A 27,494-nucleotide genomic window follows, 5' to 3' on the forward strand; every position below is an offset into this window, starting at 1 on the left:
AAACTTTTTGTACCAGTATTGCATTTGGATTTTTGGAAAGTATTTGATAAAATGTGACCATTATTATATTTGCCATACTTCTAGTAGGGGGAAAAAGTGCTGTCATACTTGAAAACTTAATTTATTATTAATTTATATAAGTGAAGATTTCCAACACATAGATCTTTGAAATTTTGTATTTATATTTGTTGATCCTCAAACTTACAGGAAAAATAAGTGCCATACTGTTACAAATCGTTTGACTTTCGCTATTTTCCGACGAGTTCGACTAACGCCCACGCGACTAAGCCGCCGGTACCAGCGTTCACGCCATCGTTTTTCTTTTTGTCATTGCGTACTATGACCCCTGTAGAACCGCCATCCTGTTACAAATGACTCGAAATTTTGTGTCAGTATCTCCCGGTCTATTATTTGAAGAACACAGTCCCAACTGTGGTCCCAACTCCCATTACAAAAACATTATACTGTTATCGGTGTTTTAACGTGTCATATGAATTAACATTGACCAGACATTAATTTACTTTGTAAGGATAGTCATAGGTACAAAATAAAAAAGATAGCTTAGATTCATTTTTTTCTAGGACCTAAATAAGGACCTAAATATGTTCTTTTATTTAATTGCTAGTAAAAACTCTTTAACAGCCCTAGTCAATAATCACAGTTGGCAGAAATCTTAGTACATATTAATTATTATTTAAGGCATACTAGCTGTGCTGCGCAGTTTCATCCACCCCCGTCCGACTAGGGCCCTTCCGGCCTCCTCCACTCAAGCGACAGCCCAAGCCGAGGTTCGAGATCCACGTGGCGGGGGGACGCCCTTGCGCATGTCGCTACCAGGGTGAACCTTCAGTTCACCCACGCGTCGTCGCGTTAAAATGTAGAAGCCCTTCTGGGCTCTGGCTAACATTGAGAAACACCACACAAAAAAAAAAAAGTTTCATGCACCGAACGACCGGCCGGACGAACCCGCATGAAAAATCAAGTATTTCTATAGCTCATGTGTGATTCTGATGTATAAGTTATATTCCTGTAAAGTTTCATCCAAATCAGTTCCGTAGTTTTAACGTGTAAGAGCCAAACATCCATGCATATACAGGCAATCAGGATAGCACAGGAGTAATCTAATTCTAATAGTGTGATCTTCACTCCAAGACTTTAGAAGCTACGCTACTAGTGTAGTGGTAACCCTATCTTCACTCCAAGACTTTAGAAGCTACGCTACTAGTGTAGTGTAACCCTAGAGAACACATATTTCACCAAACTAAGTACTTTGTAATTCAACGCGGTGAGTGTCCTCTGTTTTAAGAACACCTTATTGGACAGAGACCCAGAGACAGAGGTATTTTCAGTGAATATGCTTATATTATTTTATTATTATCTAGCTATCCGCCCACGACAAGAAGAAGAGTTCCCGTGGAATTTCCGGGATAAAACTAATTTCATCCATATCGGTTCAGTGGTTGAGGCGGGAAAAAGAAACAGACCTACCTACAGAAAGACTAAATAGTTACATTCCTATTTATATATAACTAGCGGTCCGCCCCGGCTTCGCCCGTGGTACATGTTTACTTTTTCTCTACATAAGAACCATCCTCGTACTTCAAGGAATATAATAAAAAAAGAATTATCGAAATCGGTTCAGCCGTTCTCGAGTTATGCGCTTACCAACACATTTTGCGATTCATTTTTATATATAAGATAATGGGGCATTTCACGCGAAGCGGACACAGATTTCAGGGTCAGGTTTCAGATTTCGGTTATATTTTAGTATGTTACAACTTACACCTGTATATATCCTCGGTTTGTATACGAAATATTGTATATATATATTATATCTATTATATTATCTCGTCAATTATTTATTTTAGTAGAAATCCTATTTATAAACCTCCAATTAATTTTTAAAGACCTATCCGCTGACACCTAGTAGTATACATTTCATTTCACCTCATTTTATTCAAATTTCTCGAATTTATTTTTTAATCCCGTTTGCATGAATACAGCAGTGCGTCGCGTCGCGCTAGGCGCTAGTATGGGGATATTGCCGCGCTTCGCCATAATAATACGTGTAGCTTCTAAACTTCTGCGATGACCACTCTAGAACTTTGCATGAAGTTTAAGCATAATATAAGCCATTTATTTAATAATCTTAAAAAAAATAAAAATATATGCTAAGTTTGTAAAAATTTACAAAGAAAAATATTTTTTTATTTTTCTTAGGAATTTAAAAATAAATTCGAAATTAAAAATATGGTCATCAATTTGTAGGGGCTTGTTATGAGCGGGTGTAATAAAAGATGAAATAACTACGCAAAGGTTATATTTCGTTAACTACACATATTTATTCGTATGTAATTAATATTCGACCTAATGCGACCAACCCGCGTCCCGACAAGCCCTTAACTGTTCATGCATAGCGCACGAACTGTTTATATACGAGTTACCGTGTGAACCTATGGTGGGAACTTTCTTAGTAGGTACTACACTTGAAATATTTCGGTAACTCGTAAATTGGCTTGTCGTCGCTACATCATTCCCCCCTTAAAATAAAAAGGGTATACAAGTAAAAAAATCTTACAATAAAATTAAACAATAAACAGATGTATATAAAATGTCGCTATAAGGTTAGGTACAAAATGTTTACAATATAAAGTATAAAAAATGTTCACAATATAAATCAATCATAACGTATACAAGTGGTTAAAAGTTAACACCTAATTTCGTTAAACTATTTATGTTTTTACAAAAACTCGGTTGGGTCTTCTAAGTGGCGTGCGATAATTTTTACACGTCAATTAACACTTAGTAACATCAACATTTCAAATCTCAATACGTTCTTAACACTTGTATCGTTTAATATTACAAAGGCTATTACTATACACTCATAAGCCATAAATCAAAAGTACTTAAATTTCTAAGTAGTAAACATTACAATAAAAACTCAACACAAACACAAATTTGAAATACCATACTTAAAACGTTAAACAATGAATAAAAAACTCGTTTCAAATTTCATAAGTGCTATTATTTATTAAATACGATGTGTTGATTACTAAGTATTTATTATACATTTCTATGAACTCTTATGAATACTTATAATCATCGTAATTCTAATAAATATAAAATAGTGGAAAAAATTACAAATACAATACTATTACCGAAATCGTACTGGTAATCGTATAGCTCTTCCACTACGCGTGGTATGTGTATTAGGCAATTCGCTACTTGGAATTTGTAACGGAACCTTAGTATCTGCCCCAGATATCGTATCACTATCATCATTCAAATAATATGCAGGTTTTAGACGGTCTACAGATATTCTAACTTTCCTGCCAGTCATTTGAATGTAAAATACCTTTTCCTCTCGACTCAACACACGATAAGGACCGTCGTATGTTGGTTATAAAGGCTTACGTACTGCGTCGTTTCTTACAAAAACATAATCGCACTTTTCTAAATCGGGGTGAATAAAAATGTTCCGTCTTTCATTTTGCCTAATAGCTACTGACTGATATTTCCTAATAGAGTCTCGTAATTTACTTGCATACTCAAGACTGCTATTTATTTCTAAACTCGATTTTTTATCGTAATAATCACCTGGTAATCGTAAAGTTGTTCCGTACGTAATTTATTAATACCTAATAACTTCATTAGTGTAGCAAATAATTGGCTTTCGAATTGGCGTCCTTGATCGCTTGTTAGCTTTTTCGGACAACCAAAACGAGAGATCCATCCTTCATATATTACACGCGAAATCGTTTCAGCAGTTATATCTCTCGTAGGAAAACATTCTGGCCATCGCGTCCCCCTATCACTATGGTTAGGCAATACGTCCTAAAACCTTCGGGTGAAGTGGGTAAAGGTCCAATTAAATCAACATGAATATGTTCAAACCTATCGCACTGCAGAAACGATCCTAAACCTGACATTGTATGTCGATTAACCTTCGATCGTTGACATTCAATGCATGTTTTAACTTTTAACCCATTGGCCAACGTGACGAATCATATTTGGCCAATAAAAACGATTTTCAATCAATTTGCGTGTAGTCCTTATTTCAGGATGACATAAATTATGCACACTATCAAAAGCAATACGTCGAAATTTATCAGTCAAATAGGGTCTAATTTTAACATTATCTAAATTACAATCAATAAATGTACCGCTTTCAAGTAACATTATTTTCTTTGACCTATTATTAGCGTCTTTCGAATTAGATAATTGTAACATATAAGAATCTTGTTGTTGATTCTAAGCAAGTTCTGCGTAATCTATTACAGTGGGACAACTTATTGTTGCGACTCGTGATAACAAATCTGCAACGACATTATCTTGCCCACTAACGTGTTTCAAATCCGTTGTGAACTCACTAATGAATATCAAGTGTCGTGTACGTCTGGGTAACTCTTTCTCGCTATTTACTTTAGAAAATGCATAAATTAACGGTTTGTGATCCGTATACACCGCTAACTGTCGTCCTTCGACCATATTCCGAAAATGACGAATAGCCAAGTAAATTGCTAATAACTCCCTATATACGTACTATACTTGCGTTCAATCTTAGATAGATTCTTAGAAAAATAACCTACATGAGTATCCGATGCGTCCGTCATAAGTGCGAGCGATGCATCGGCCCTAGGGTGCTAAAAAAATCTGCACTTTATAAACAAAAACATAAGTTGAGTTACCTTGGCGATAATAAATAACCATTTATACGGTCACCGTAAACTAAGATCTAAAGTCATTAACTTAGTACCAAATATCTTAATTACACTAAACTACACTTTATAATCACTACACAGTACACTCACTCGCGGATTGGTTATTTTTCGACACTGGTAAAATTATTAAAAGTCGGCTCTCCTGCTGCTTCTGCCACGCACAAGGTTGACGATAGTACAATCTGGCGATATGCTTATAGCAGTAATGAAAAAACATAGCCAATTGGGATTTTTCTGTTTTGATATCCCTGCACGATCGCGACTTCGGGATGCGGAGCGATGCGTGCGATTTCCGTACTTTCGACCGCTAAACGATTTGTCTCTCGAGCCTGCACATTCCAGCTGGTTTACCCGCTGCTTTAATTGTGCTAACTGCTCGAGAAGGTTTAATTGTACCGACGAAACTGCTCTAACTGGAACTGCCGGATTCATTTTGAATTAAATTTTAAACAAACGATATCTATGCAATTCACTATATGTTCACATCACGTCGGGGTCACCAATGTAGGGGCTTGTTATGAGCGGGTGTAATAAAAGATGAAATAACTACGCAAAGGTTATATTTCGTTAACTACACATATTTATTCGTATGTAATTAATATTCGACCTAATGCGACCAACCCGCGTCCCGACAAGCCCTTAACTGTTCATGCATAGCGCACGAACTGTTTATATACGAGTTACCGTGTGAACCTATGGTGGGAACTTTCTTAGTAGGTACTACACTTGAAATATTTCGGTAACTCGTAAATTGGCTTGTCGTCGCTACAAATTTATTTAAAAATTCACTTTCTTAAACTTATAATTACATTCGAAGTCGACATCTTCAAAGACCTGTATTTTGAAAACTAAGCTTCTAAATGCAAAAATATTTCGTATACAAACCGAAGATAATTATATACAAGTGTAACATATAACCGAAATCCTTACCGAAATCTGAAACCTGACCCTGAAATGCCCCTAATATTACATAGTTAGGATTAATATCAAAAAAAATATTATTTCGCAAGGCATATCATGATATCAAAATAATATAATTAATACCAATAGTAATTAAATACTGTATTAATTAATATATTATTATTATTACGAGCGTGAATGGTTTGGCCATATTTTGTTTTTTGTGTTTAAAAGTACCGACCAAAGACAAGCTAGTTCATTCAGAGCCAATCAGCGGCTGACGCACTTACATTGTCAAGGGTAACAACCAATAGCACGCTGCCCAGTAAGTAAAATACATACTGTCTATGATATCTAAACTCTACGTCTGTCATCTGTGTTTAAAACTTCAAACCTCAGCCGGCTAATATAATTCAAATGTTAGCAAAATAAACTTTATATCGCTGGGGTAAGAATCAAATCAGTCAGTGGTTTGTGTGCATGAATAAAATGAGTACAATTTTTAAAATGTATGTGAATATTGAAAATATCAGCTTTGCTCAGAAGCACATAGCAAGTAATATACCTCAGAAGCTTTTCAGACTTCAAAGCGGTAACTCGTACTTCATTCAACGAAGATCTCGAAAATATTGAAGTTGTTGAGATATTTTAAGGTACATACTTATTTTTACTTAACCTTTTTAAAAATATAAAGATCCCCACCTGGAATTAAGTATACTTAAATATATTTCATGCTAATATTCATATAGAATTATTATTCGTTTATATTTTTGGTGTACATATTTTATAGTTATTACCTGCTTTCTTCTAACAGGAAAATGTCGACAAAAAAGAAGAGTTTGGATCTCTACTTGGCTGAAATTTTTAAAGAGTTTATTGCTTTAAAAGATAAAGATTTAAAAAAATCGCAGGAAGTTTTCAAAAGTGTATTTGAACAAGTAAAGCAAAAGATGGGAGAGCAGTGCAATTATTTCAATAAATATGCAACACAAGTAAGTTCATATAAATTTCTATTATTTTTCAATTGTAGTTTTGATTCATGAACTCAGAAATGAAAAGTAATTAAAAATGGAAAACTATTGAAAGATTTAAAAATAAAAATAGCAGTACTTGTAGAAATATAAACATGAAAATGCACTATAAAGGTCTACTAGTACTGCAATTCAAATATTATTCATTATATTTCTTCATAGCTTAATTTGTTTTACTGATATATCACAAGTATTAAATTATAAAGTAATAATCTGTGATGTTTGTTTTAATCTCATACTTGCCAGTTTCCATGCATTAAAAAAGTAAAATATATCTGATACAAGCTGTGCCTGCGGGATTACCTGCATTGCTCCGCTCCAATTGGTCTCACTGTAATAATATATAGCCCATAGCGGCATAGCATTCCTTGATAAATGGACTATCTAACAGGGAATAATTTTTCTTATTGTACGTGTGGTTCCTGGGATTAGCGCCTTCAAAAAAAAAACAAACAGCTCATCAAATTTATTATTATTGTTATAGGTACTTTACGCTGGAAGTGTATATGATGGGATAAAGGTGTCAAAGTTGGATGAATTTGACATGGATATTGTAATACGGCTGCCAATTAATTACGATGATGGTGATGAGGGCATTATTATAGAAAATGATCAGCCTGGATTTGTAAAATTAAAAATTTGCAAAGCATTTGACAATCTAGATAAACAAAAAGTGAGTATACCTAAATAAAAAAATATTTCAGGACAATTTTCACACACTGCACAATCTGATCCCATAGTAAGCTTTCGCTTGTGTCATAGAAACCAAATGGCTGATAAACATACACATATAATTTTTAAATAAATTCTTATATAGATAACACACAGAGCAAACATCTATGTTCATCACACAAATATTTGGCCTGCGTGGGAGTTGAACCCACAACCTCTAGCCTGGAAGGCAGGGACACTACCAACCAAGCCAAACTGGTCAGTCAAATATAGCTACATGAATATAATATTTTAAGAGCTAGCGCGCACGAGCAACTTTGTCTCCGCAACTATTTTGTCTCCGCAACTATTTTGTCTCTCCCACCTATGGGCTAGTATTAAAGTGCGCGCACGTAGCGACGCAACTTCCCATACAAATTGATGGGAGAGACAAAATAGTTGCGGAGACAAAGTTGCTCGTGCGCGCTAGCTCTAAAAGTAAAATTGTCTTTTTGGTATGTATTATAATTTTTGGTTTCATAGACAATGCTAACAAAAAGAAAGGAATTATAACTATGATGCTTAAGTACTGATTTCCAGGATTTTGCATTATTGTGGACAAAATACTATTATTACTAGTTACTACTGTTATCTCATATAAATTTAATATTTTGTGATTTCATTTCATTCATGTAACTCAAACTTGAAAATAATAAATTGAATACTCAAATATAAATAAAGATGGTTCCAAGCATGCACACAGCACAGCTACACTATTATTGTTCAGTAGCATTCATCAGTACAAAAATATATAATATTAGTGGTCCGCCCTGGCTTCGCCCGTGGTACCTACATGTTTAAACTATCCTATCTCTCAAGTTGGATCGAACTGCACATGGTGTGCGAATTTTATTATAATCGGCGAATTTTATTATAATCGGATAAGTGGTTTAGGAGTCCATTGAGGACAAACATTGTGACACGAGATTTATATATATTATAAGATAAATATTATAGGAATGGGATACTTGCCATAAAGTGACGCGCGACTGGAGAGACGATAGCAAGTACTTCCTGCAGAACAAATTCCGACAATGGATGCATAGCATTGTACAGAAGGCTCTAAATACTATGAACGGTGAAGTAACAGTGAATGGTGTAAAATACTTGATGACGTACAAGGCTTCAGGCCCTGCATACACACTGAATATAAAGAATTCTGATGGGGAAGAGGATTTCAAATTAGATGTTGATTTAGTACCAGTCATTAGATTTATGTTACCGAGATGGCCAAAAGGTTACAGGTATGTGTATGTTTTACTGTTCTTACCAAACATCATTCCTGGTGATAGCATGAAACACTTACTACTGGTTATTGTGTGGACATATTTTAATTCTACAATAAAACAATATATATTTATGTACATCGATTATTATTAACAAGCTGGCTTATCGTCTATTTATACCGTTATTTCAAACCATGATTAAAACTAGGCTATGTTGCAATCTAGCCTCCTTACTATCTATTTATTTTTTCACCAATAAAGAATTTTTTCAATAATTAAGAAATTATTTATTTTAGGCAAATTAATGGAAGTCAAATAAAAGAGTGGCTAGTAGTGCCCAAACCGAACAAGGCCATTCAAGATGACAAACTAAAGAACAGATGTTGGCGTCTCTCTTTTCAAGACTATGAACGGGAAATGATGAAAGATTTAAAGCAATTGAAACTTACTATAAGACTGGTGAGGATTTAAATTTTATGAAATTATTCATTAAATTTAAACTTTTTTTAAATCTGTCCATTACAAAAGATCTTTGATATTATAATTTGTGTTGTTGTTTAAATTTACAAATTAATAAAATTTCTTTATTATGCCAGGTGAAGAAACTACGCGATGCCCTCGGGATGAAAGCCATAGCCAGTTATTACATCAAGACATTATTCCTTTGGAAAATCCAGAAAGTGAACGACAAAACATACTGGCAGAGCAGAGTCAGCGTAATATTCAGAGACATGATTGAAGAATTTTACAACGCCATAAACAAGAAGAATATTCCATACTTCTGGAATAACAATAACAATCTGATCGAAGGCCTCAAGCCGACGCTCCAAAAACTGTACGCCGACCAACTGAAAGACGTTCTCAATAGTATCGACGCTAACGACGTCGAGAAGGTGGCCTACAGTCTCCTCACACCTGACGAAATCAAAATCTTCAAGAGCTCTGACTTCTACATGAAACATTTGGGAAATTCGGAAGGAATAAAAGTTCAGCTAAATTCGAGCTCCCCTTTTTTAGATAGACAGACGTCAAGGGACAGCGGACAAAGTGTTAAATCTAACGACAGCGACACTCTGCAGCTCATAAAGAAACTAATGAGCAAAATTGATGTTTTAACAGATCTGGTGATGGAACAAAATGAACGAATTAAGATCTTAGAAGCGAATAGTTTGAACAAAAACCTGGATTCTTCAAATGAGAACAGAAATTCGACGAACAAAAATTATATAAATGTTGGTGCATTTGACGAAAATGAATGTTCACAAAATTCCGATACTGTTGATGATTTACTGACCTTTTAATACTATACCCAATTTATAAAATATTAGCCCGGTATCGCCGTCAAATAAGATATACCCTATAATCTATATTATTCTTAAGGCGCTTTCAATTTATGTGTTTTGTGTCGGACGGCTGCGGTGCGTTAGACGCACGGCGCACGGACGATTCTCTTTTTGAAGTGAAAACTTCTTTAGCGGCGTTGAGCACTTTTTCTGTAATGGGTATAAAATCTTAAACTCGCGTCAGGACACGTGACCTGATCGAAAAAGCGTAAGACGGATGGATATCAAACATGCTCAACGTTAATAATCAAGTTTTCACTTCTGCCGGCACTCCCGGAGTGCAACCCGTCTTTTTTTCATACAACACGCTCCGTGCGGCAACCACTATGGCGCGTACCGCGAACGCTCGGAGACAATATTATTTTGTCCTGGCTCTATTTTGTTGAACTGAGATAAGAACTAAAGACATAATATGTGACAGACTGTGTGCCACAATGTTGCAATCTTTTGGTGAAACAATTTAAATAGTATTTTGTCATAAAAAATCTTTAACAAAGGGCGGCGTTTAATTCAATTTTCTGTAACAAAGCGCCATTGTTATATTAATAAAAGATATATCATTCAGTTCAGACACTTGATTAAATTGCGCCGTTTTATCAAGAGCTAATTAAACCAAGCGACTACAATATCATACCTACTATAAAATTGTGTATATAGTTTTTATTGATAAATACGAATGGCACTGAATTTGAATCTTTCGTCGATTATTATTTGCATGAAATACAATTTCCATGCAAAATATAAATTTTATATGATTATTTTTATAGATATTTATAAGAACTGCCAAGAGGGATGATCTCTGTATATATACTATTCAATAGAAAATCGATGCCGCCATATTTTGTTTCTCCAAAATTTGTATCTGTTTTAATATTGTAATGGCCCTTTAATTTAAAATATTGACCATTATTAATATAAAACTTATTAAATCACTAATTGAATTAATAACCCCTTTTTTAAGTGGCCCTTATCATCATTTGAGTAGTATAATATATTCTTGATAGCTTGAAGGGAATCATTGAAAAGGTTTAGAATTATTTTTCCAGTAACGTATGAAACGTAAAGTACTTGGAACCGCCTACTAGATTATATATTTTGTACGATATGAAAATGTGCTAATATGTTATTCGTTAATTGGTTATTTTGTTAGAAATTTTTATATGACAATATTTTATCTCAATATAATGCGGTAGAATCTATTTTAACTAAATGAGCAAATAAAACTTTTTGTTCACAGTGTACTGCCTAGTTTAAGCTTTTTTTGCATTTAATATAACATCACATTAAAATTATTATATTATTTACTAACTAATTGTATACAATTCGATAAATAAATAAATAAATGTGGAAAAAAACTCTTTCAATACACCCCTGAATCACTTTGTTATCTATGGAAAGAAAGTTTTAAAATCATATTTATAACGACTCATTAAATTAATTATTTATTCAATACGTACATAAGAAATAAATAAAAAATATAATTTTAAACAATTTAATAGTTTCTTTTCACCACTACGATCTGTGTTCATATAATTTAAAAAGCCGTAACATATCGACAATAATAGAGCAAATCTCGAATAAAATAAACATAAACACCACATAGTAACACACAGTATCAACGATTTTTTTTATCGTACTGAGAAGATAAGTTGCAGTTAGTGCTTTAATTTTATGCAAAATCTTTTGGCACATGAACCCGAATATTTATTTTAGGTATCAAAAAAATCATAATATAAAGGTTTCTGTATGTTTATTGATTTATATTTATTATATTCGAGACGTGCAATATTTAATCTCTGGCTGAAAAGTTTCGGTACTTTAAATTGAGATTTAACAATCCATAAGTAAAAGCCATAGGTAGGCTGGCGCCTGGCGTCGTGATATTTGCTATGCAAAGTAAATTGTGACGTAAATAAAATAAAGTAAAACACATTTTACGGTTCCTAATTGTTTTAGCAAAATAGGAACACACTTACAGCATTGCTACGGCAAAATATACAAAGAGTAAAAAAAACTACGATAGGCATGTGATCTTCCTTTTCTAATAATATGTATATCACATTTCGTGATTAAATACAATTAACATTAAGTATGTATATGGTTAAATTCAACCTACCTAAGTTCGAAAAGATTTTCCTTCCACAATCTACTACCTAAATGAAAACCGAGAAATATCACAAAATAATATAAACAGCCAGGATATTGTTCCCAATATATTTGTGTTATACCCACTGTACTTTTATTATAGATTTGAAGAGATATTAATTATTATATAGTAAAATAAAAATAATTGTCATTGATTGCAAGTGAACATTTCAAAAATAATTCTAAGGTATAATTAAACCAAAGCGTTGTCCATTGGGGGATTAAATTTCAATTATAAATTAGTTTTTAATTAAATGTACATAAACCCAACACGGAACTAAAGGGAATCTACTATTTTGTATCAGTCGTTGAATAAAAATTATCGCCCTTGATTGCTATGAATTATAAACATAGCAATAAAGCAGAATGAACTTGCTTGACTCATAACTCAATAAATAATGGTATTTAATATTTATGATATTTTATCAAATCATTATATCAATCGTTTTTTAAATCAACATATAGAATACGAAAATAATATAAAAATATAATAACTGCTCTGTTTTTAACTTTATAAATAATTTTAATTAAATGATACATATAACATTGAGTATAAAAGAAAAGTTTTCAAAATTTATCGTATTTAATAACAATGTGCACTCAGCAGATATTGAATAAAAAAAATATCACAAAATTAATTTACATATAAGACAGCTAATAATTTATTTGTTACACAAAAACTAAAAGACGATGTTCTTCTATTTATTAGTAGATATAAAACAAAAAGCATCACACTATATCGTATTTGTAACTTATTTTAGCTAGTAATATGAGAAGTATATTTATACATAATATAATCAAAGAATCTATAGTAAATCTAAAATTCTAATTACACAATAGATATACAGTTAGAATGTGGCAACTGTTAAATATAAATTTCAGTCTTTTCAATGATTGAGTTATTATCCTTTTTTTTTTGTTTTTTATGTATTATTTTATTTGATTAGTCGAGAAAAGCCCTAATATATATATTTATGTATCAATATACAATTAATTTTCTATTAGAATTTTTTTCAGTTATCATTTACTAGTTGTGCTCCGCGGTTTTACCCGCAGTGCTCTGCTATAGCCTACAGCCTTCCTCCATAAATGGGCTATCTAACACCGAAAGAATCTTTCAAATCGGACCAGTAGTTCTCGAGATTAGCGCGTTCAAACAAACAAATAAACTCTTCAGCTTTATAATATTAAGTATAGATTAAATTTGCTCTAAGTTGTCTATCAATAGGACAGGGGTCCGCAAAAGGGAAATTACAGAAAAAAAAATGTAAAACCAAAGCACAAAAATCGGATGAGATGCAATTGTTTGACATAAATTTATTTAAAGTTGCCACATTTTTTATAATTGTTATAAACAATTATACATCAACTTCATATATCGCTTTCACAGCTGTGTTATCAAAATGATACGTATTACACGAAAATATAAGAGAGTGCACTCACTCAAGCTAAGATAATTACTTTATACAATCTAAATGATTTCGAACAATTTTCACATCGAATTATAACTTTTATTATGTGCCTTATTACTTTATTAGCCCTTTTGATGTGTAGGAAAATGTATTGATAAACAAGTACATATTTTTTTTGTGTTAACACTTTTTAATGAAACTATAAGACTCATTACTTTTAACGTAAGTATTGGCTAAATTCATTCAGAGGCTGTAGAACGTTCTAATTCGGTGTGAAAGCCAACAATTTGCCAAAACACGTATCAAAGACTTCAGCTGCAAACGATTAACAACCTACAATATATACTCTTAATATAATAGCGTAACTTGCAAACGATAAGTGTTTTGGCGAAATTCTAATTTATTTAATTAGCAATACGCAGTAACAAGTCGGCTCCGATTGACACGCGTTAAGGCGAAGTTAAGTGAAAAAATGTGGGTAGTCTGAAAATTTTCAACGATTGGTTATTCGACTAGGCTTAAGGTTAAATTCAAACCTCTAATAACTATTTGATAAGAGACTAAGGTACTTAGCTAAAGAAATCTTTCAAATTGACCGTCAGGTCTCAATTAATTTCTTGTGTTGTGTCACCAATATTTTTGTCTAATCTGTGTTATGACATTAAATTTAGTATTACTTTTTTATAGAAAATTACAATAAAGAAGTACAAACCACATGGTCTTTAGGATATTGAACAAAAAAAACATGGTTATATAAATACATAAGCAGTATTACTTAGTATATTCGAGAGATATTTTAGCACACATGTATATTGGTGACCAACTAGACACTTAACTTACGATACATAATCACATTTTGATATTGGAATTTGAAGATCTGGCGTATGGGCGAAGTCCCGTTTAGGCCAAAGGTGCATGTTACTTACAAATCTGCTAATAAAGCGGTCGACGCCAGTGCAGGCGAAACTACGCCTTAAGTGTTCCGGATGACTTGCGAAGAGTTGAATATTGCTTGATTAGCGCGCGCTGCCCGACTTACTGTGCGCGATCAGCCACTGTAGCGTTATATCGATATTGTCCTTCTCCTTACACGAGATTGAATAACAACATATTTCACGGTCCTGGATTGCAGAGAGATTCCTGCAATAACACATCAGGGTTTAATACAATAGCTTAATACAACTAGCTGTGCCGCGCAGTATTTCTCTATAGCTCATGTGTTATTCTAGTACATAAGCTACAGTCAAAATCAAGAAAAAGTTACAAACATACATACATCCATTCTCGCAAACTATCGCATTCATAGTATGTAGTAATAGAATGTAGCAAGTAGAATGGTTTGCAAAATTTTGAAAATATTTGATAAATTAAGACTAACAGATTTTAAACGCAATTTTTTCATTATAATATTACGTGGTCGACTGACTCACTGTCTTCCCATCACTCTTTCTTCAAAGTGTGCGAAATGTTGAGATATTAATATAATGAATAAACTGTGTTTTAAATCTGTTAGTCTATAATTTCTTAATATACAATATGTACTGACGTAAAATCAACACACAAGAAAATACTAATATTAATTTGTTTAAAAAAAGCCACAGTACAGCAAATGGGTACACATTTAAACAATGCCATGAGTCTATGTTGTCTGAATAAATCAGTATAACGCGAATCATGTAAAAAGAACGCTGGATTAAAGTGATGGGGTGTGTTTTGGCATGTATCGAGTTTAGCACGAAAGTTATTTGCTGCTTATTTTATTTTTGAAGTAGGCTCTCGAGTCGTGGCTTCGCAACTACATATTTGTTATTCTTATACCACCTCATAACACCTAATAGGCCAATAAATCGCCAATGCACAGCTAAACTGTCAGCGTTCTTTTTACATGACGCGACCTATAATCAAACAAACTTACATTCGCTCAATAAGACCGTGCTCGTCCAAAGCATGTGGCAGGTCTCGCTTATTGCCCAACACAAGCACCGGTATACCAGTGAGCTGCTGTTTCTCCAAGAGGCTGTGCAGCTCATTGCGGGAGGCCTCAATCTTGTCTGGGTCCGCTGCGTCTACCATGTATCTGGAAATAGTTGAATATCCATACTAATATTATAAATGCGAAAGTAACTCTGTCTGTCTGTCTGTTACTCAATCACGAATTAACTGCTGAACCAATTTGTATGAAATTTGGTATAGAGATATTTTGATACCCGAGAAAGGACATAGGATAGGTTTTATCCCGGAAATCCCACGGGAACGGGAACTATGCGGGTTTTCTTTGAAAACGCGGGCGAAGCCGCGGGCAGAAAGCTAGTATACTATATAGACCGCCTACTGTACCTTAACCTCTTGTGCTGATTTTTATTGTCTTTCTGTCAACTTCATCTGTGTGTACAATAAAGTATTTTTATTGAAGTGAAACTTCTTTATGGGGGTTGGACAAAAATTTAGTGTAACATTTTTGCGTTACGCCGTACGCGTGACATTTTTGCGTTACGCCGTACGCGTGACATTTTTGCGTTACGCCGTACGCGTGACATTTTTGCGTTACGCCATACTCGTGACATTTTTGCGTTACGCCATACTCGTGACATTTTTAAGGTCATAAAGAAGTTTCACTTCTTACGTGTGTACTCTAGTACACGCATACATTTTTTATTTATATTTTATTATGCAAGAGGAAGCAACAGAGCAGACGTGTCTCCTGATTGTAAGCGCTAACATTACCCATATGATAGATAAATAGATATAGTTTGAGCCCCATTATATAGGAACACAGAAAATATAATATCAACAATGAATTCACATTTCAATGTATGTTATTTTGCCTGAATTGGGCATATATTTGCTCTATTTAAACATGTTCTTTAAAAAGCATAAAATCAAATAAATCAATATTCAAATACCTAATTTAAAACCACATTTACAACCACTAATTTAAAACTCTGTTGACTCAAAGTAAGTAGTGTAGTTTTAGCAAAATTATTTTCATAAGTATAACGCCGTCCATTAAAGAAACAAATCTTCAATGGCGGCGCTTATCATTCCCTCTCGCTTACACACGGCCGTACGGCATGCAAAAAAAAATGGAATAATATCATTTGAAAATCAAGTTGGAATTAAAATTTCAACACCAAATTCAACAACAGAATATTTTTATGCTATAAATTAACAATTGAACATGGCTTCTCATCCCAACAGTCATTTTTAAGAATGAGTAGGATTAAAACAATAAAATTCATTAAATATATGACCTAACAGATATGACTATTCTAATATGAAGAACACAAAAATGCAGAAACATTCACATATTCAACTAACAAGTTCAAATATGAATAAATTAAAATAACTCACACAATAGCATTTACACCTCTACAATATCTTTCCCACATGGACCGGAACCTGGGCTGGCCGCCAATATCCCATACCTGCAAATTTAACAAACAATAAATTCAATACATCCAATATTAACGAGTTCTTACTTTTATTTCTGTTCAATAAAGGTTTATAAATTTACAATAAATGAATATAATAAATTAAGAAGAACAGAAATGAGTTACATATTTCAAATTATTTCTATGGATTGTTTATTTTATTAAAGTTGTAACTATTCTTACCTTAATAGTGACATTTCCTTTTGTGATTTTTCGCATGTTGAACCCTACAGTTGGTATCATATCTTCACTAAACTGTCCTGACTGTAACATATTCAAAAAGAGAGATTTAAAATATGAGTATTGTCAAGAGAAAACATTACACAAAGCAAGATCAAGTGACCATGGTCTTATACAACAAATAAGATAGATTATCAAAATTCACAAAGTTAAAAAATCCTGTGAGGGAGTTTTCTACTTTTCAAACGCCTAAGATGGTAAATGAGATTTTTAGATAGATCAATGTTTTGGGCTTCTTTATACAACAGTTAAGAATTGATTACTTTTACGAAATATTATTATTTATAATGGTTTATCAAACTTCACTCCTTTATTTACAGCATACACAGCAAAATAAAATATTTCTATTGATTAGATGTAACATTTAGGGTGTCACATTAATGAGAATGAAATATGAGAACAATTATTGACTCGTATACAATTTTTTTGTAGCATGACGGCATCTAATGAAGATATTTTCGAATACAAGTACTAACGTTTAGACATTAAATCGTATTCGCATACAAAACGATAAGAAAGTACAAACAAAATGAATGTTTTGTGATAATACATACGGCAATGACGTTCACAAAAGTTGTTTTCCCAGAATATTGTAATCCAACTAATGTAAGTTCCATCTCTTCCTTCCAAAATAAACTTTTAATCCAATCAAGGATGCGATTAATTAACGCCAACATTTTTGAAAAGTCACTGCGTTATTTTATTCCAAATAAAGTAAAATTCTTTACGCCTTTTCTAAAAACTGACGATATTTGACAGCTAGCGAATAAGCGAAGTAGACCGTGCTATAGTGTTACCATATAATAAAAAACAAGTTCTTTAACGTTTAAAAACTTGAAAATGTATTTTCTTTAAATTATTTATATAATATCTAACAAAGCACATAACAAAGGCATGCAAAATTTTTAAAAACAAGCACAAGCGAGTATTGCAATATCAATTTCCTACTTTTATTTAAATAATCAGGATACAATTACTTATACGACATTCATAATATGTAATAACACAAAATAACAATTGTAATTTAATTACTTAATTTATTTATAATTTGGTGTAAAATTTCTAAAATAAACACTCCTTTTTTAACTTTAATGCGGTCTTTTCTTGCGTCTTTTCCTTATATTCATTACACTATGGTCTGATTTCTAGGGACCATAAAGCATTAAAGGGACTGACGTGTCTATTCTTTTTTATTTATATGGCAATACTGGTAGTATTTTAAGCGCCAATTTTAAAATATTTTTTCAACTCAAATTTAAATGTAATATGTTCAAGGAAATTAATTCTAATTTACGGATTGTTGGTGGTGGCTTACTGTCGGAGAAAATATTATCGAGGGTAAGTTATAGTACTTTAAGACTCTAACTAAAATAGTTGAACTGTAATTGCTGTCGCATATTGAAATTAGTACCAGAATCGCAATTACCACGTAGTACCTACGTACTGTAACGCAATTACCGAATTAATGTGAACAATAATAATTGTTGATCAATTTTTATTTATTGCTTATAATTACTCGCTCACCAACCCTTGACTCATAACTTTGTACAGCTACAGCTCAAATAAACGTTCGAAGTTATTGATTAAATTTCGGAGCGCTAAGAAAGAAAAAAAAACTTTTTTTATACTACCTAGTTGTAGTTATGAATCAAGTAGGTATTATTATATTACTTAGCCTTTAACTTATCCCTATCCCTACTATAATCAGGGGCGTAGCTACCGCCGTATCTGCCGTATCAATTATACGGGGCCCCTGCGCCAAGGGGGCCCCCAACGTGCGCTTTTGTGAGAAATTTTTACCCTTCCTAAGGGCCCCCAAACAAATTTTTATACGGGGCCCCGCCAAGGCACGCTACGCTTCTGACTATAATATTATAAATACGAAAGTAACTCTGTCTGTCTGTTACGCTTTCCCGCTTAAACCTCTCAACCGATTTTGATGAAATTTATCACAGACAATTTTAGACCCTGAGAAAGAACATAGGCTAAGTTTTATCAAAACACCACGTGGGCGAAGCCGTGGGCGGAAGCTAGTGTGCTATAAAACTAAAAAATAGAACATATTATTGTAGAATGCACATAGTTAGTTACTAATAAAATTTCCAAAAAAAAAAAATATTTATTTATTGTACAATTTGGCGGATTTATTGCCTAGGAATGATTTCTTCCGAGCTACCTTGAATTATACCTACCTATAGGAAAAAAAATTAATAAATTGTACTTACAATTTTTTTTCCAATGTTTTCCTCCGCCGCGCATTTGTAACAATTTATTTATTTTTGCTTCTTCAAATGTGATAAAATGATTGAATCTGACCTAGTTATTAGAAAAACAGTAAAAAAACATTATACCTAGTTACCAACAATTAATAATTATACAATTCGATAAAATTGGTTCGTCTAATACACATCTAATATCAAGTGTACATAACTTACTTGATATTCGACGACTCGATTCACAAAGATTTCGTAATCAATATAATAGTTACAATTTTGGTCAGTAAAATTATTGTAGGTACCATAAAAAGCAGCACATTGTACCACTCGTGCTTTTTAAATTTTAATGGCGCAGTCACATGACTACAGCGGCGATTACACCTAACGAGTACAGTGGCGAGTCAGTGTCCTCGGCCGAGTGCTCGGTTGGTATAAACACTTCAACGAGTGCTCGGCCGAGTACTCGGCCGAGAAGAGCGGCGAGACAGTCACTAGAATCCCAATTTGTTTACTCGGCCGAGTACCCACTCGCTATCCCGCTCGGCAGGTATAAACACGCACTCGTCGCGTCACTCGGCCACTCGCCACTCGTTCGTTTCGTCATTGTATTTTTTCAAATAATTATTATTTTTATTTATTATTTCTAATAAATCACACAATTCGTTAATAATATCTGGTAACAGCCGATTTAAAACCCGTTTAAATTCTTTTTTTTTTCGATCCATTGCAGACGTCCGCGTCGTGATCAAAACTGAACTGACTCGCCACTAGTGAAATACGTGTAAACACCCACTCGGTTCGGCAACTGTCTCGGCCGAGAGCGTATTTACTGACTCGCCACTGTACTCGTTAGGTGTAATCAGCGCATACGGGCCGGGCGCCGGCCGGTGCTCGATTGCATGGAGAGTCGCAAGAGCGAAAAAGCGTAACCGACATACGTAGCTTCACAAGACTGAAGACAGTAGACACAATCGCTGTGAGCGTCAAACTGATAATACGTCTGTGTTACTATTCTTTGTGCCATTCATAAAAATACGCATATATTACCCCAATAGAGGATAGTGATGACCTTACCAGTGTTGTGTACTAATATTGTTGTTTTTATTGTGTAAAATGTGACAGAATTTGTTTTATAAGTGATTAAAAATAAAATAAACTAGTGACCGTGTTTGTGGTTTTGTGTATTTGTGACATAATTACGTTGTTGTTGTTGTGAAAAGAATTTATTATGGAAACCCGTCATTATTGGGAGGAGAACGGGCACGTCGTCAAATATGAAAAGTAAGTACCTAAATTATTATCTCAGTACCTGCCTACCTACAATAAAATAGTAAAAGTAAATTTGACAATAATTATTAATTATAGGTAAATAAGGTTAAAAAAATTAATCGCATCTGCTTAAAGATACTTTTCTTAATGATTATAGGTGAATTATTGATATTTTTAGGAATTTTACATATTAATAATAAAGTTAATTGTTAAGTCAGGTGCAGCCACATGACATTACGATTATTATCGGTGTCCTTTGCACCGGTCTGAAACGGGAAAATAAATACCTATAGGTACCTAGGTATCGGTTAAAGCGATATAATGATATATGTACGTAGAATAGGTAAATGGGAATACATATTTATAATTGACACAATAGATGAAATAATATCATCCACATCCTAATCCAGAATGTAGGTAGGTACCTGCTTACCTTAAATAGGATAGGTACCTACAACTAGAATTTAATAATTAGTAAGTCTTCGCTCATGCTTAACTAAATATTTATCTACCTATTACCTACTTAAAGCCTACTTACGACATTTCGCAATATTTTTAAATACCTAGGTATTAAAAAACATCGTTTTGCGTTTGTAATAAAATGATGATAAGTATGATTTAATATTTTCGTATTGATATTAACTAGGTACCTTCATTATACCTACTTAATTTATAATTATACAATTACTTTCTTAGTTTCTTACCTATTGATGTGACGTCTTTAATTATCTACCTACTAAACAAGATCCCACCGCAGAATTAGTGCGATCATAGGTAGTTTTTTTATGAAAAATCACTATCACTACATAGTATAAAACAAAGTTGATTTCCCTGTCCCTATGTCCCTATGTCCCTTTGTACGCTTAAATCTTTGAAACTACGCAACGGATTTTGATGCGGTTTTTTTTAATAGATAGAGTGTTTCAAGAGGAAGGTTTATATGTATAATAACATCCATTAAATAGTGGAGAAGTACTGTTATTTTTGAGGTTTCTAATGTGATGTCGTAAAAAATTACATTCGTTCCGCTTACATTGCAAACGCAGGCTGAACCCTACGAGTTTTATCAAAATAATGTACTAAGTATTATACACATTGAAAAGGTCTACAGAAAAGTCCGCGATGGTATATGTCTATCTCTTATGGATAACCCACAATAACATTTTTTTGTCATTTACTTTTTACGACAAATAGTGGCTAATTTTCGAAGCGATTTTAACCAATACAGCATTAATCCTTAACCAATTAAATACCTTGAATACATTGTTCATTTAATATAGATCTATATGGCCCTTTACACCGTATGATTTAAGTGAATATTTTCGAAGATATTACAGATTTAAAAATTGCGGGACGTAGCGTTTGCGGCGGTACCGGCCCGCCGCGGCCGCCCGGCTATCTATTTTATACCCGTGCGAAGCCGGAGCGGGCCGCTATGTTTTTAACCGACTGCAAAAAAAGGAGGAGGTTCTCAATTCGACAGTATTCTTTATATACAACGTTCACAGTTTTTCTGTAGTGTATTTAGTATCAGCATTGCACCCGTGCGAAGCCGGGGCGGGTCGCTAGTTATTTATTTATTTATTTATTTATTTATACTTTATTGTACATATATACCAGACAGAGAATAACAAAATAGGTACAATAATTAAAAAAAGAAGAAACAATCACGAAGGCACATATGTACGAAAAGGCGGCCTTATTGCTTTAAAGCAATCTCTTCCAGGCAACCCTGTTGGGACGGAATGTTGAACGTGAACGCGAAGGCACAAAATAAATAACGAGAATAGAAATAAGTAATACATAGGTACTTAATTATATACTAGTGCTATAAAAAGGGTATTATAGATAATACATATTTTAAAAATACACATATTACATATAATATACATATTACATATTATATACAATAATATACATAAACTACATACACTACATACAAAAGTATAAGTATACATAAACTACATACACTACATAACAAAAGTACTAAAGGAGATCTCATTAATAAATATTATGGTAAGCAACACATTATAATGATAGGAAATGATTTTTAACGAGCACTTTAAAGCTCTTGATAGTTTTTGCACGTCTGATCGATTCCGGCAAAGCGTTCCAAAGCTGAATAGCGCGAACAGTGAAAGAAGAGCTGTAGAAATTAGTACGATGAGCTGGTGTGGAAAGAAGTAGAAGGTTAGATGAGCGAAGAGAGATTAAGCTATTTGCACTAAGGTAATTAAACTGCTTTTTTAGATAACTAGGCGTTTTAGGGTCGAACAGAACACAGTACAGAAGCTGAAGGATGTGGGCATCCCGGCGAAGACGGATGGGAAGCCAATTGAGTTTTTTGCGGTATTCCGAGACATGATCAAATTTACGCAAGCCGAAAATAAATCTTATACAGAAATTTTGCAGCCTCTCAAGGATGTCTAGCTGGTACTCAAAAAGATCAGGAAATGAGGAGTCGGCGTAGTCAAGGAAGGGGAGCAGAAGGGATTGAGCTAACGCAATTTTGGCGGAGATCGGAAGAAAGTTACGTAGACGGCGCATCGAGGATGCCGCAGCAAAAACTTTCTTTCGCATTTGCTTTATATGCTCCGACCAAGACAAGTGTTGGTCAAGGTACAAACCAAGACTTTTAACAGTTTTGCTGAACGGAATAGGAGTACCATCGACAACAACATCCGGCAAGCAGTCCCATTTAATTTTGTTCAAAAGCGGCTTACTACCAAGTATGATAATTTTAGTTTTAACGGGATTTACCTTTAAGCCATGATCCTTACTCCAATTGACGATGGCTGCGAGATCAGTATTAGTACGAAAAATCGCTTCAGTAAGTTCTGGGAGTGACACGTGCGAATATAGCTGAAAATCGTCTGCATACATATGATAAGGAGAAGTAATGTGATTGGAGATAGAGTTTATAAAGATTGAGAATAAGAGAGGAGACAAGACGCCACCTTGCGGAACCCCGGCATGAACGTTGCTCCAGGAAGAGGTTAGGTTCTCCACTAGAACACGTTGCCGACGTCCCTGCAAGTAACTACGAAACCAATCAATAACCGTTGGAGATATGTTAATAGAGCGTAGCATAGCCAACAAAACCTCATGATCGACGGTGTTAAATGCATTACTAAAGTCAAGCAACGAGAGGATTGTTAACTGCTTATTGTCAAAGCCTAGGCGTATATCATCAGTGATTTTAACAAGAGCAGTGGTCGTGCTATGACCTGGGCGGAATCCAGATTGATAAGGATTTAGGAGATTGTTGGAATTAAGGAAGCGACTTAGCTGTTCTTGCACTAGTCTTTCTAAGACTTTCGACAGGAAAGGCAGTATAGCGATGGGTCGAAAGTCTGAGGGAGATACAGGATTTGAAGTTTTAGGAAGAGGCAAGATATGAGCATCTTTCCAATTTGCTGGAAATGTACCCGAGGAAATAGAAAAGTTGAGGATGTGTGTGATGACAGGATTAATGACGGGAAGGATAGGAATAATCATGCTCCGACCAATGCAATCACTACCGACAGCCTTAGAAGTAATAGACAATATGCTCTTCTTAACACCACAATCGGAAAATTGATTTAGAACGAATGGGCGATAGTCGGGAGATGGTAATGAATGGAGAGAGCTCAGGGTCCGCGCTTTAGAATTAACATTAAAATCCAGGAGAGGATTAGCAAAGTGGGAATTCAGTCCATCAATAGAAACTGTGTCTGGAAGGGAGCTTTGCGCAGACTTGCCAATACCGAGGGATTTAAGAAATTTCCATATTTTGGATGGGTCGCCATTTTCAATCGAGGAAGAAATGTGACGTCGTTGTGCATCCCTACATAATGTATTGCAGCGATTCCGTATGCTCTGGTACTTAGCTCGGTTTGTATCAGAATCGAGCATTTTTAATTTCGTTTTCGCACGTGCCTTTTTTTTCAGAAGTGATTTAAGCTCGGCCGACATCCACGGCGCGGGTAAATGCTTCACCTTGACTGGACGCAAAGGAGCATGTTCGTCAAATAGGTTCAGAAGTAGAGAGTTGAATAACGCAACCTTCTCGTCAATTGTCCCTGCTGAATAAATGACTGACCAATCGGTAGCAGCGGCGTCTTCACAAAGACGATCAACATCGATTTTACCAAAATTGCGCCGCATAAGGGTTCTAGGCTTAGCTTTGGGAGGCTTCAGTTTATAGGAAAGGAAGATTAAATCGTGGAAGGAGAACAAATCAGCTGAGCACTGACCATGCTTAGCGACAAGTTCAGGAGAGGAAACTATGATGAGGTCGAGAAGGGAAGGAGTGCAGTTGGGAAGGGAATGGGTAGCGCTAAGAGGAAGGATGTTTAGGTTAAAGGAATCAACAATGGACAATAACTTTTTGCTACGCAGATCACCCTTGAGAAGGCAGGTGTTGAAATCGCCCATAATTATTATGTGTTTATAGGCAGGGGTGTAAACATCAAGAAGGTGGTCAAAAGACGAAAAATAGTTAACTGTTAAATTGGGAGAGTAGAAAACACCGAGAAGAATTTTTGTGTTGGACAAGGATACCTCAAGTAAAAGGTGCTCAGCCGCATCAGCAGGTGGAGGCTGGGGAGAGCTACTAATTATGGAGAAAGGAATATGCGAACGCAAATAAATAGCTACCCCGCCCCCAGTCCTGCCAATGCGGTCATTGCGAATCAATTGGAATCCTGGGAGACTATAAGATAAAGAAGGTAAGCAAGGTTTTAACCAGGATTCCGAAATTAAAATGGCGTGAAGAGAATTACAATCGAAAGATGCTAATAGTTCGGGAAAGTGAGCCGGGATGCTTTGAGCATTGATGTGAACAACATTAAAGTTTTTAAGACCATTGTCGAAAAGAGAGGGGACATTTAAAGGAGATGATGTACTGTGAAAGCTGTCTTCCCCAGATCGCTCATCGTTCGATGAAACAGATATAAATGTGTCACTAGAAGTGCTGCAGTCTAAAGACATCTTATATATACTATATATATATATACTAAATAAAAATAAAATATATTAATAGATATAAAAAATAAATAAAATAAAAATAAATAAATAATAATAAAATAAAAATAATATTAAAAATGATATAATAATATGTGAATATAATGATAAATAAATATATCTTAATAAAAACACAAATTAGAACAATATAATAAAATAAAAATAGAAGCGTTACCAGTTAAACATGCCAATACCACCAGATTTCGTAAAACATGAGATACTTTAAAGATTGCTACAATTTTATACCAAAAAAGCAAGAATTCAAACACAATATTTCACATAAAAACACAAAACCGTTATTTATAATTAGGACAATATTATATGTATATCATATATGTAAGTAACTATATCGACTAGGATGCAAGTCAAAATTTGGCCGCAAGCATTTAATTAAATTTCTTCTAATCGATTTTTGGGAAAAATTTCCATCACTTGTTTTTTATATAAAACTAGCGGTCCGCCCCGGCTTCGCCCGTGGTTACATATTTACGTTTTCTCTACATAAAAACCATCCTCGTACTTCAAGGAATATAATAAAAAAAGAATTATCGAAATCGGTTCAGCCGTTCTCAAGTTATGCGCTTACCAACACATTTTGGGATTCATTTTTATATTATAGATAATGTTGATTTTAGGGTTCCGAACCTCAAAAGGAAAAACCGGAATCCTTGTAGGATCACTTTGATATCCGTCCGTCTGTATGTCCGTCTGCCGGTCTGTATTTCTGTCAAGACCCTTTTTCTCAGTAATGCGTGGAGGTATAAAGCTGAAATTTATATTGAATACTCAAGTCTACGGTCCCTTGAAGCAGTTCAAAAATCAAACTTATAAGCCAAAGCATTCAAAAGATACAGCCGTTTATGTTGCAAATTTTTGCAAATTTCGACATTCGCAAGGGAATCAAAACCTACAGGGTACTTTACGTGAACACAGACACTTGAAGTTTGGTACGAAGCAACGTCTTATAGCACAAATAAGGGAAACATTGAAAAAATAATCATTTACAGTTAAAACATATGAAAAAAAAACAGGTTAATACGGAACCCTCGGTGTGCGAGTCCCACTCGCATTTGGCCGGTTTTTATTGTATAACTATATTCGTAAATAAATAATTTATTAAAATCTAATTTTTATTTGCATTTATCTGATAAAATATCACCCAATACACTCTTAATTCCTTTTCTAAGCTGGTGGACGCGAACTGGTCCACGAGTGGACGCAAACTGGAATTTTTGGACGCGAACTGGGTAAAACGCCTAATTCTGCTATTTGTCTAGATAAATAAAAACCACATGATATTTCCAACACAATTGAAAGTAAATCTTAAAATAGACTATGTAATGAACACGTTACATAAATTTTGCGTTGAAATTTGTTCTGGAACATTTTTATTTTCTCCTTCAAACTTACCAACTGCACTAAGTGGACGCGAACTGGCGCAATGACCTAATCAAATTAGTCCATACCATCAAATTAAAGCTATTTTTTTTCTATATTTTATTATCATACTAGCTACGCTCCGCGGTTTCACCCGCATTGCTCCGCTCCTGTTGGTCTCTAGCCTTCCTCGATAAATGGACTATCTAATAATCTAACACCGAAATAAATTTTCAAATTTCCTGAGATTAGAGCGTTCAAATAAACAAACAAACTCTTCAGCTTTATAATATTAGTATGGATATAATTGCCTAATTAAATCCGGCCGCAAATAAGGGTTGCCGGCTGTTAAAGATGATGAATATTTAAGCTTAAGTAAACAATAGGAATTAAGTACTTACCACTGATTATTTTCATACCTACATTTGTTTTGTAATTTTCATAGGTCTAATTTCGTAAGTCCACTTA

The 27,494-nt window shown here is 34.1% G+C and overlaps 3 protein-coding genes across 5 annotated transcripts in view; 2 read left to right on the forward strand and 1 right to left on the reverse strand.

Annotated features, from left to right (window-relative positions):
- Positions 1 to 6,009: 6,009 nt before the first annotated feature.
- On the forward strand, positions 6,010 to 9,974 carry LOC149484808 (cyclic GMP-AMP synthase-like receptor). 2 transcript variants are annotated; one of them, XM_089701063.1, is made up of 6 exons: positions 6,010 to 6,274; positions 6,436 to 6,613; positions 7,137 to 7,325; positions 8,321 to 8,607; positions 8,886 to 9,048; positions 9,186 to 9,974. In XM_089701063.1, the coding sequence occupies exons 2-6, from the start codon at positions 6,440 to 6,442 to the stop codon at positions 9,888 to 9,890; spliced, it is 1,518 nt and encodes a 505-aa protein (XP_089557189.1). In that variant the 5' UTR covers positions 6,010 to 6,274; positions 6,436 to 6,439; the 3' UTR covers positions 9,891 to 9,974. The 2 variants fall into 2 exon arrangements, with proteins under 2 accessions (XP_089557189.1, XP_089557190.1); XM_089701064.1 differs by lacking the exon at positions 6,010 to 6,274 and adding an exon at positions 6,289 to 6,333.
- A 1,436-nt stretch (positions 9,975 to 11,410) lies between these two features.
- On the reverse strand, positions 11,411 to 17,940 carry Arl8 (ADP-ribosylation factor-like protein 8). Of its 2 annotated transcripts, XR_016316306.1 has the most exons (6): positions 17,715 to 17,940; positions 17,104 to 17,184; positions 16,841 to 16,914; positions 15,405 to 15,566; positions 14,416 to 14,629; positions 11,411 to 13,972 (listed from the first exon to the last, which is right to left on the reverse strand). XR_016316306.1 is itself a non-coding variant. In XM_089701065.1 (5 exons), exons 1-5 carry the CDS (start codon positions 17,835 to 17,837, stop codon positions 14,506 to 14,508), a joined length of 564 nt encoding a protein of 187 aa, XP_089557191.1. In that variant the 5' UTR covers positions 17,838 to 17,940; the 3' UTR covers positions 11,411 to 14,505. The 2 variants fall into 2 exon arrangements, 1 of the variants encoding a protein (XP_089557191.1); XM_089701065.1 differs by having other exon boundaries at positions 11,411 to 14,629.
- A 2,363-nt stretch (positions 17,941 to 20,303) lies between these two features.
- cwo (transcription factor cwo) overlaps positions 20,304 to 27,494 on the forward strand; it is a 39,864-nt gene continuing 32,673 nt past the window's right edge. The window contains exon 1 of the mRNA XM_089701107.1: positions 20,304 to 20,657. Coding sequence (XP_089557233.1) covers positions 20,605 to 20,657 — 53 coding nt within the window. The 5' untranslated portion in view covers positions 20,304 to 20,604. The remainder of the gene's footprint in view (positions 20,658 to 27,494) is intronic.

The sequence above is a fragment of the Colias philodice genome, chromosome 11, assembly GCF_061535455.1.
Source record: "Colias philodice isolate Cphi_HAF_F1 chromosome 11, ilColPhil1 Martin Lab GWU primary, whole genome shotgun sequence".
NCBI lineage: Eukaryota > Metazoa > Arthropoda > Insecta > Lepidoptera > Pieridae > Colias > Colias philodice.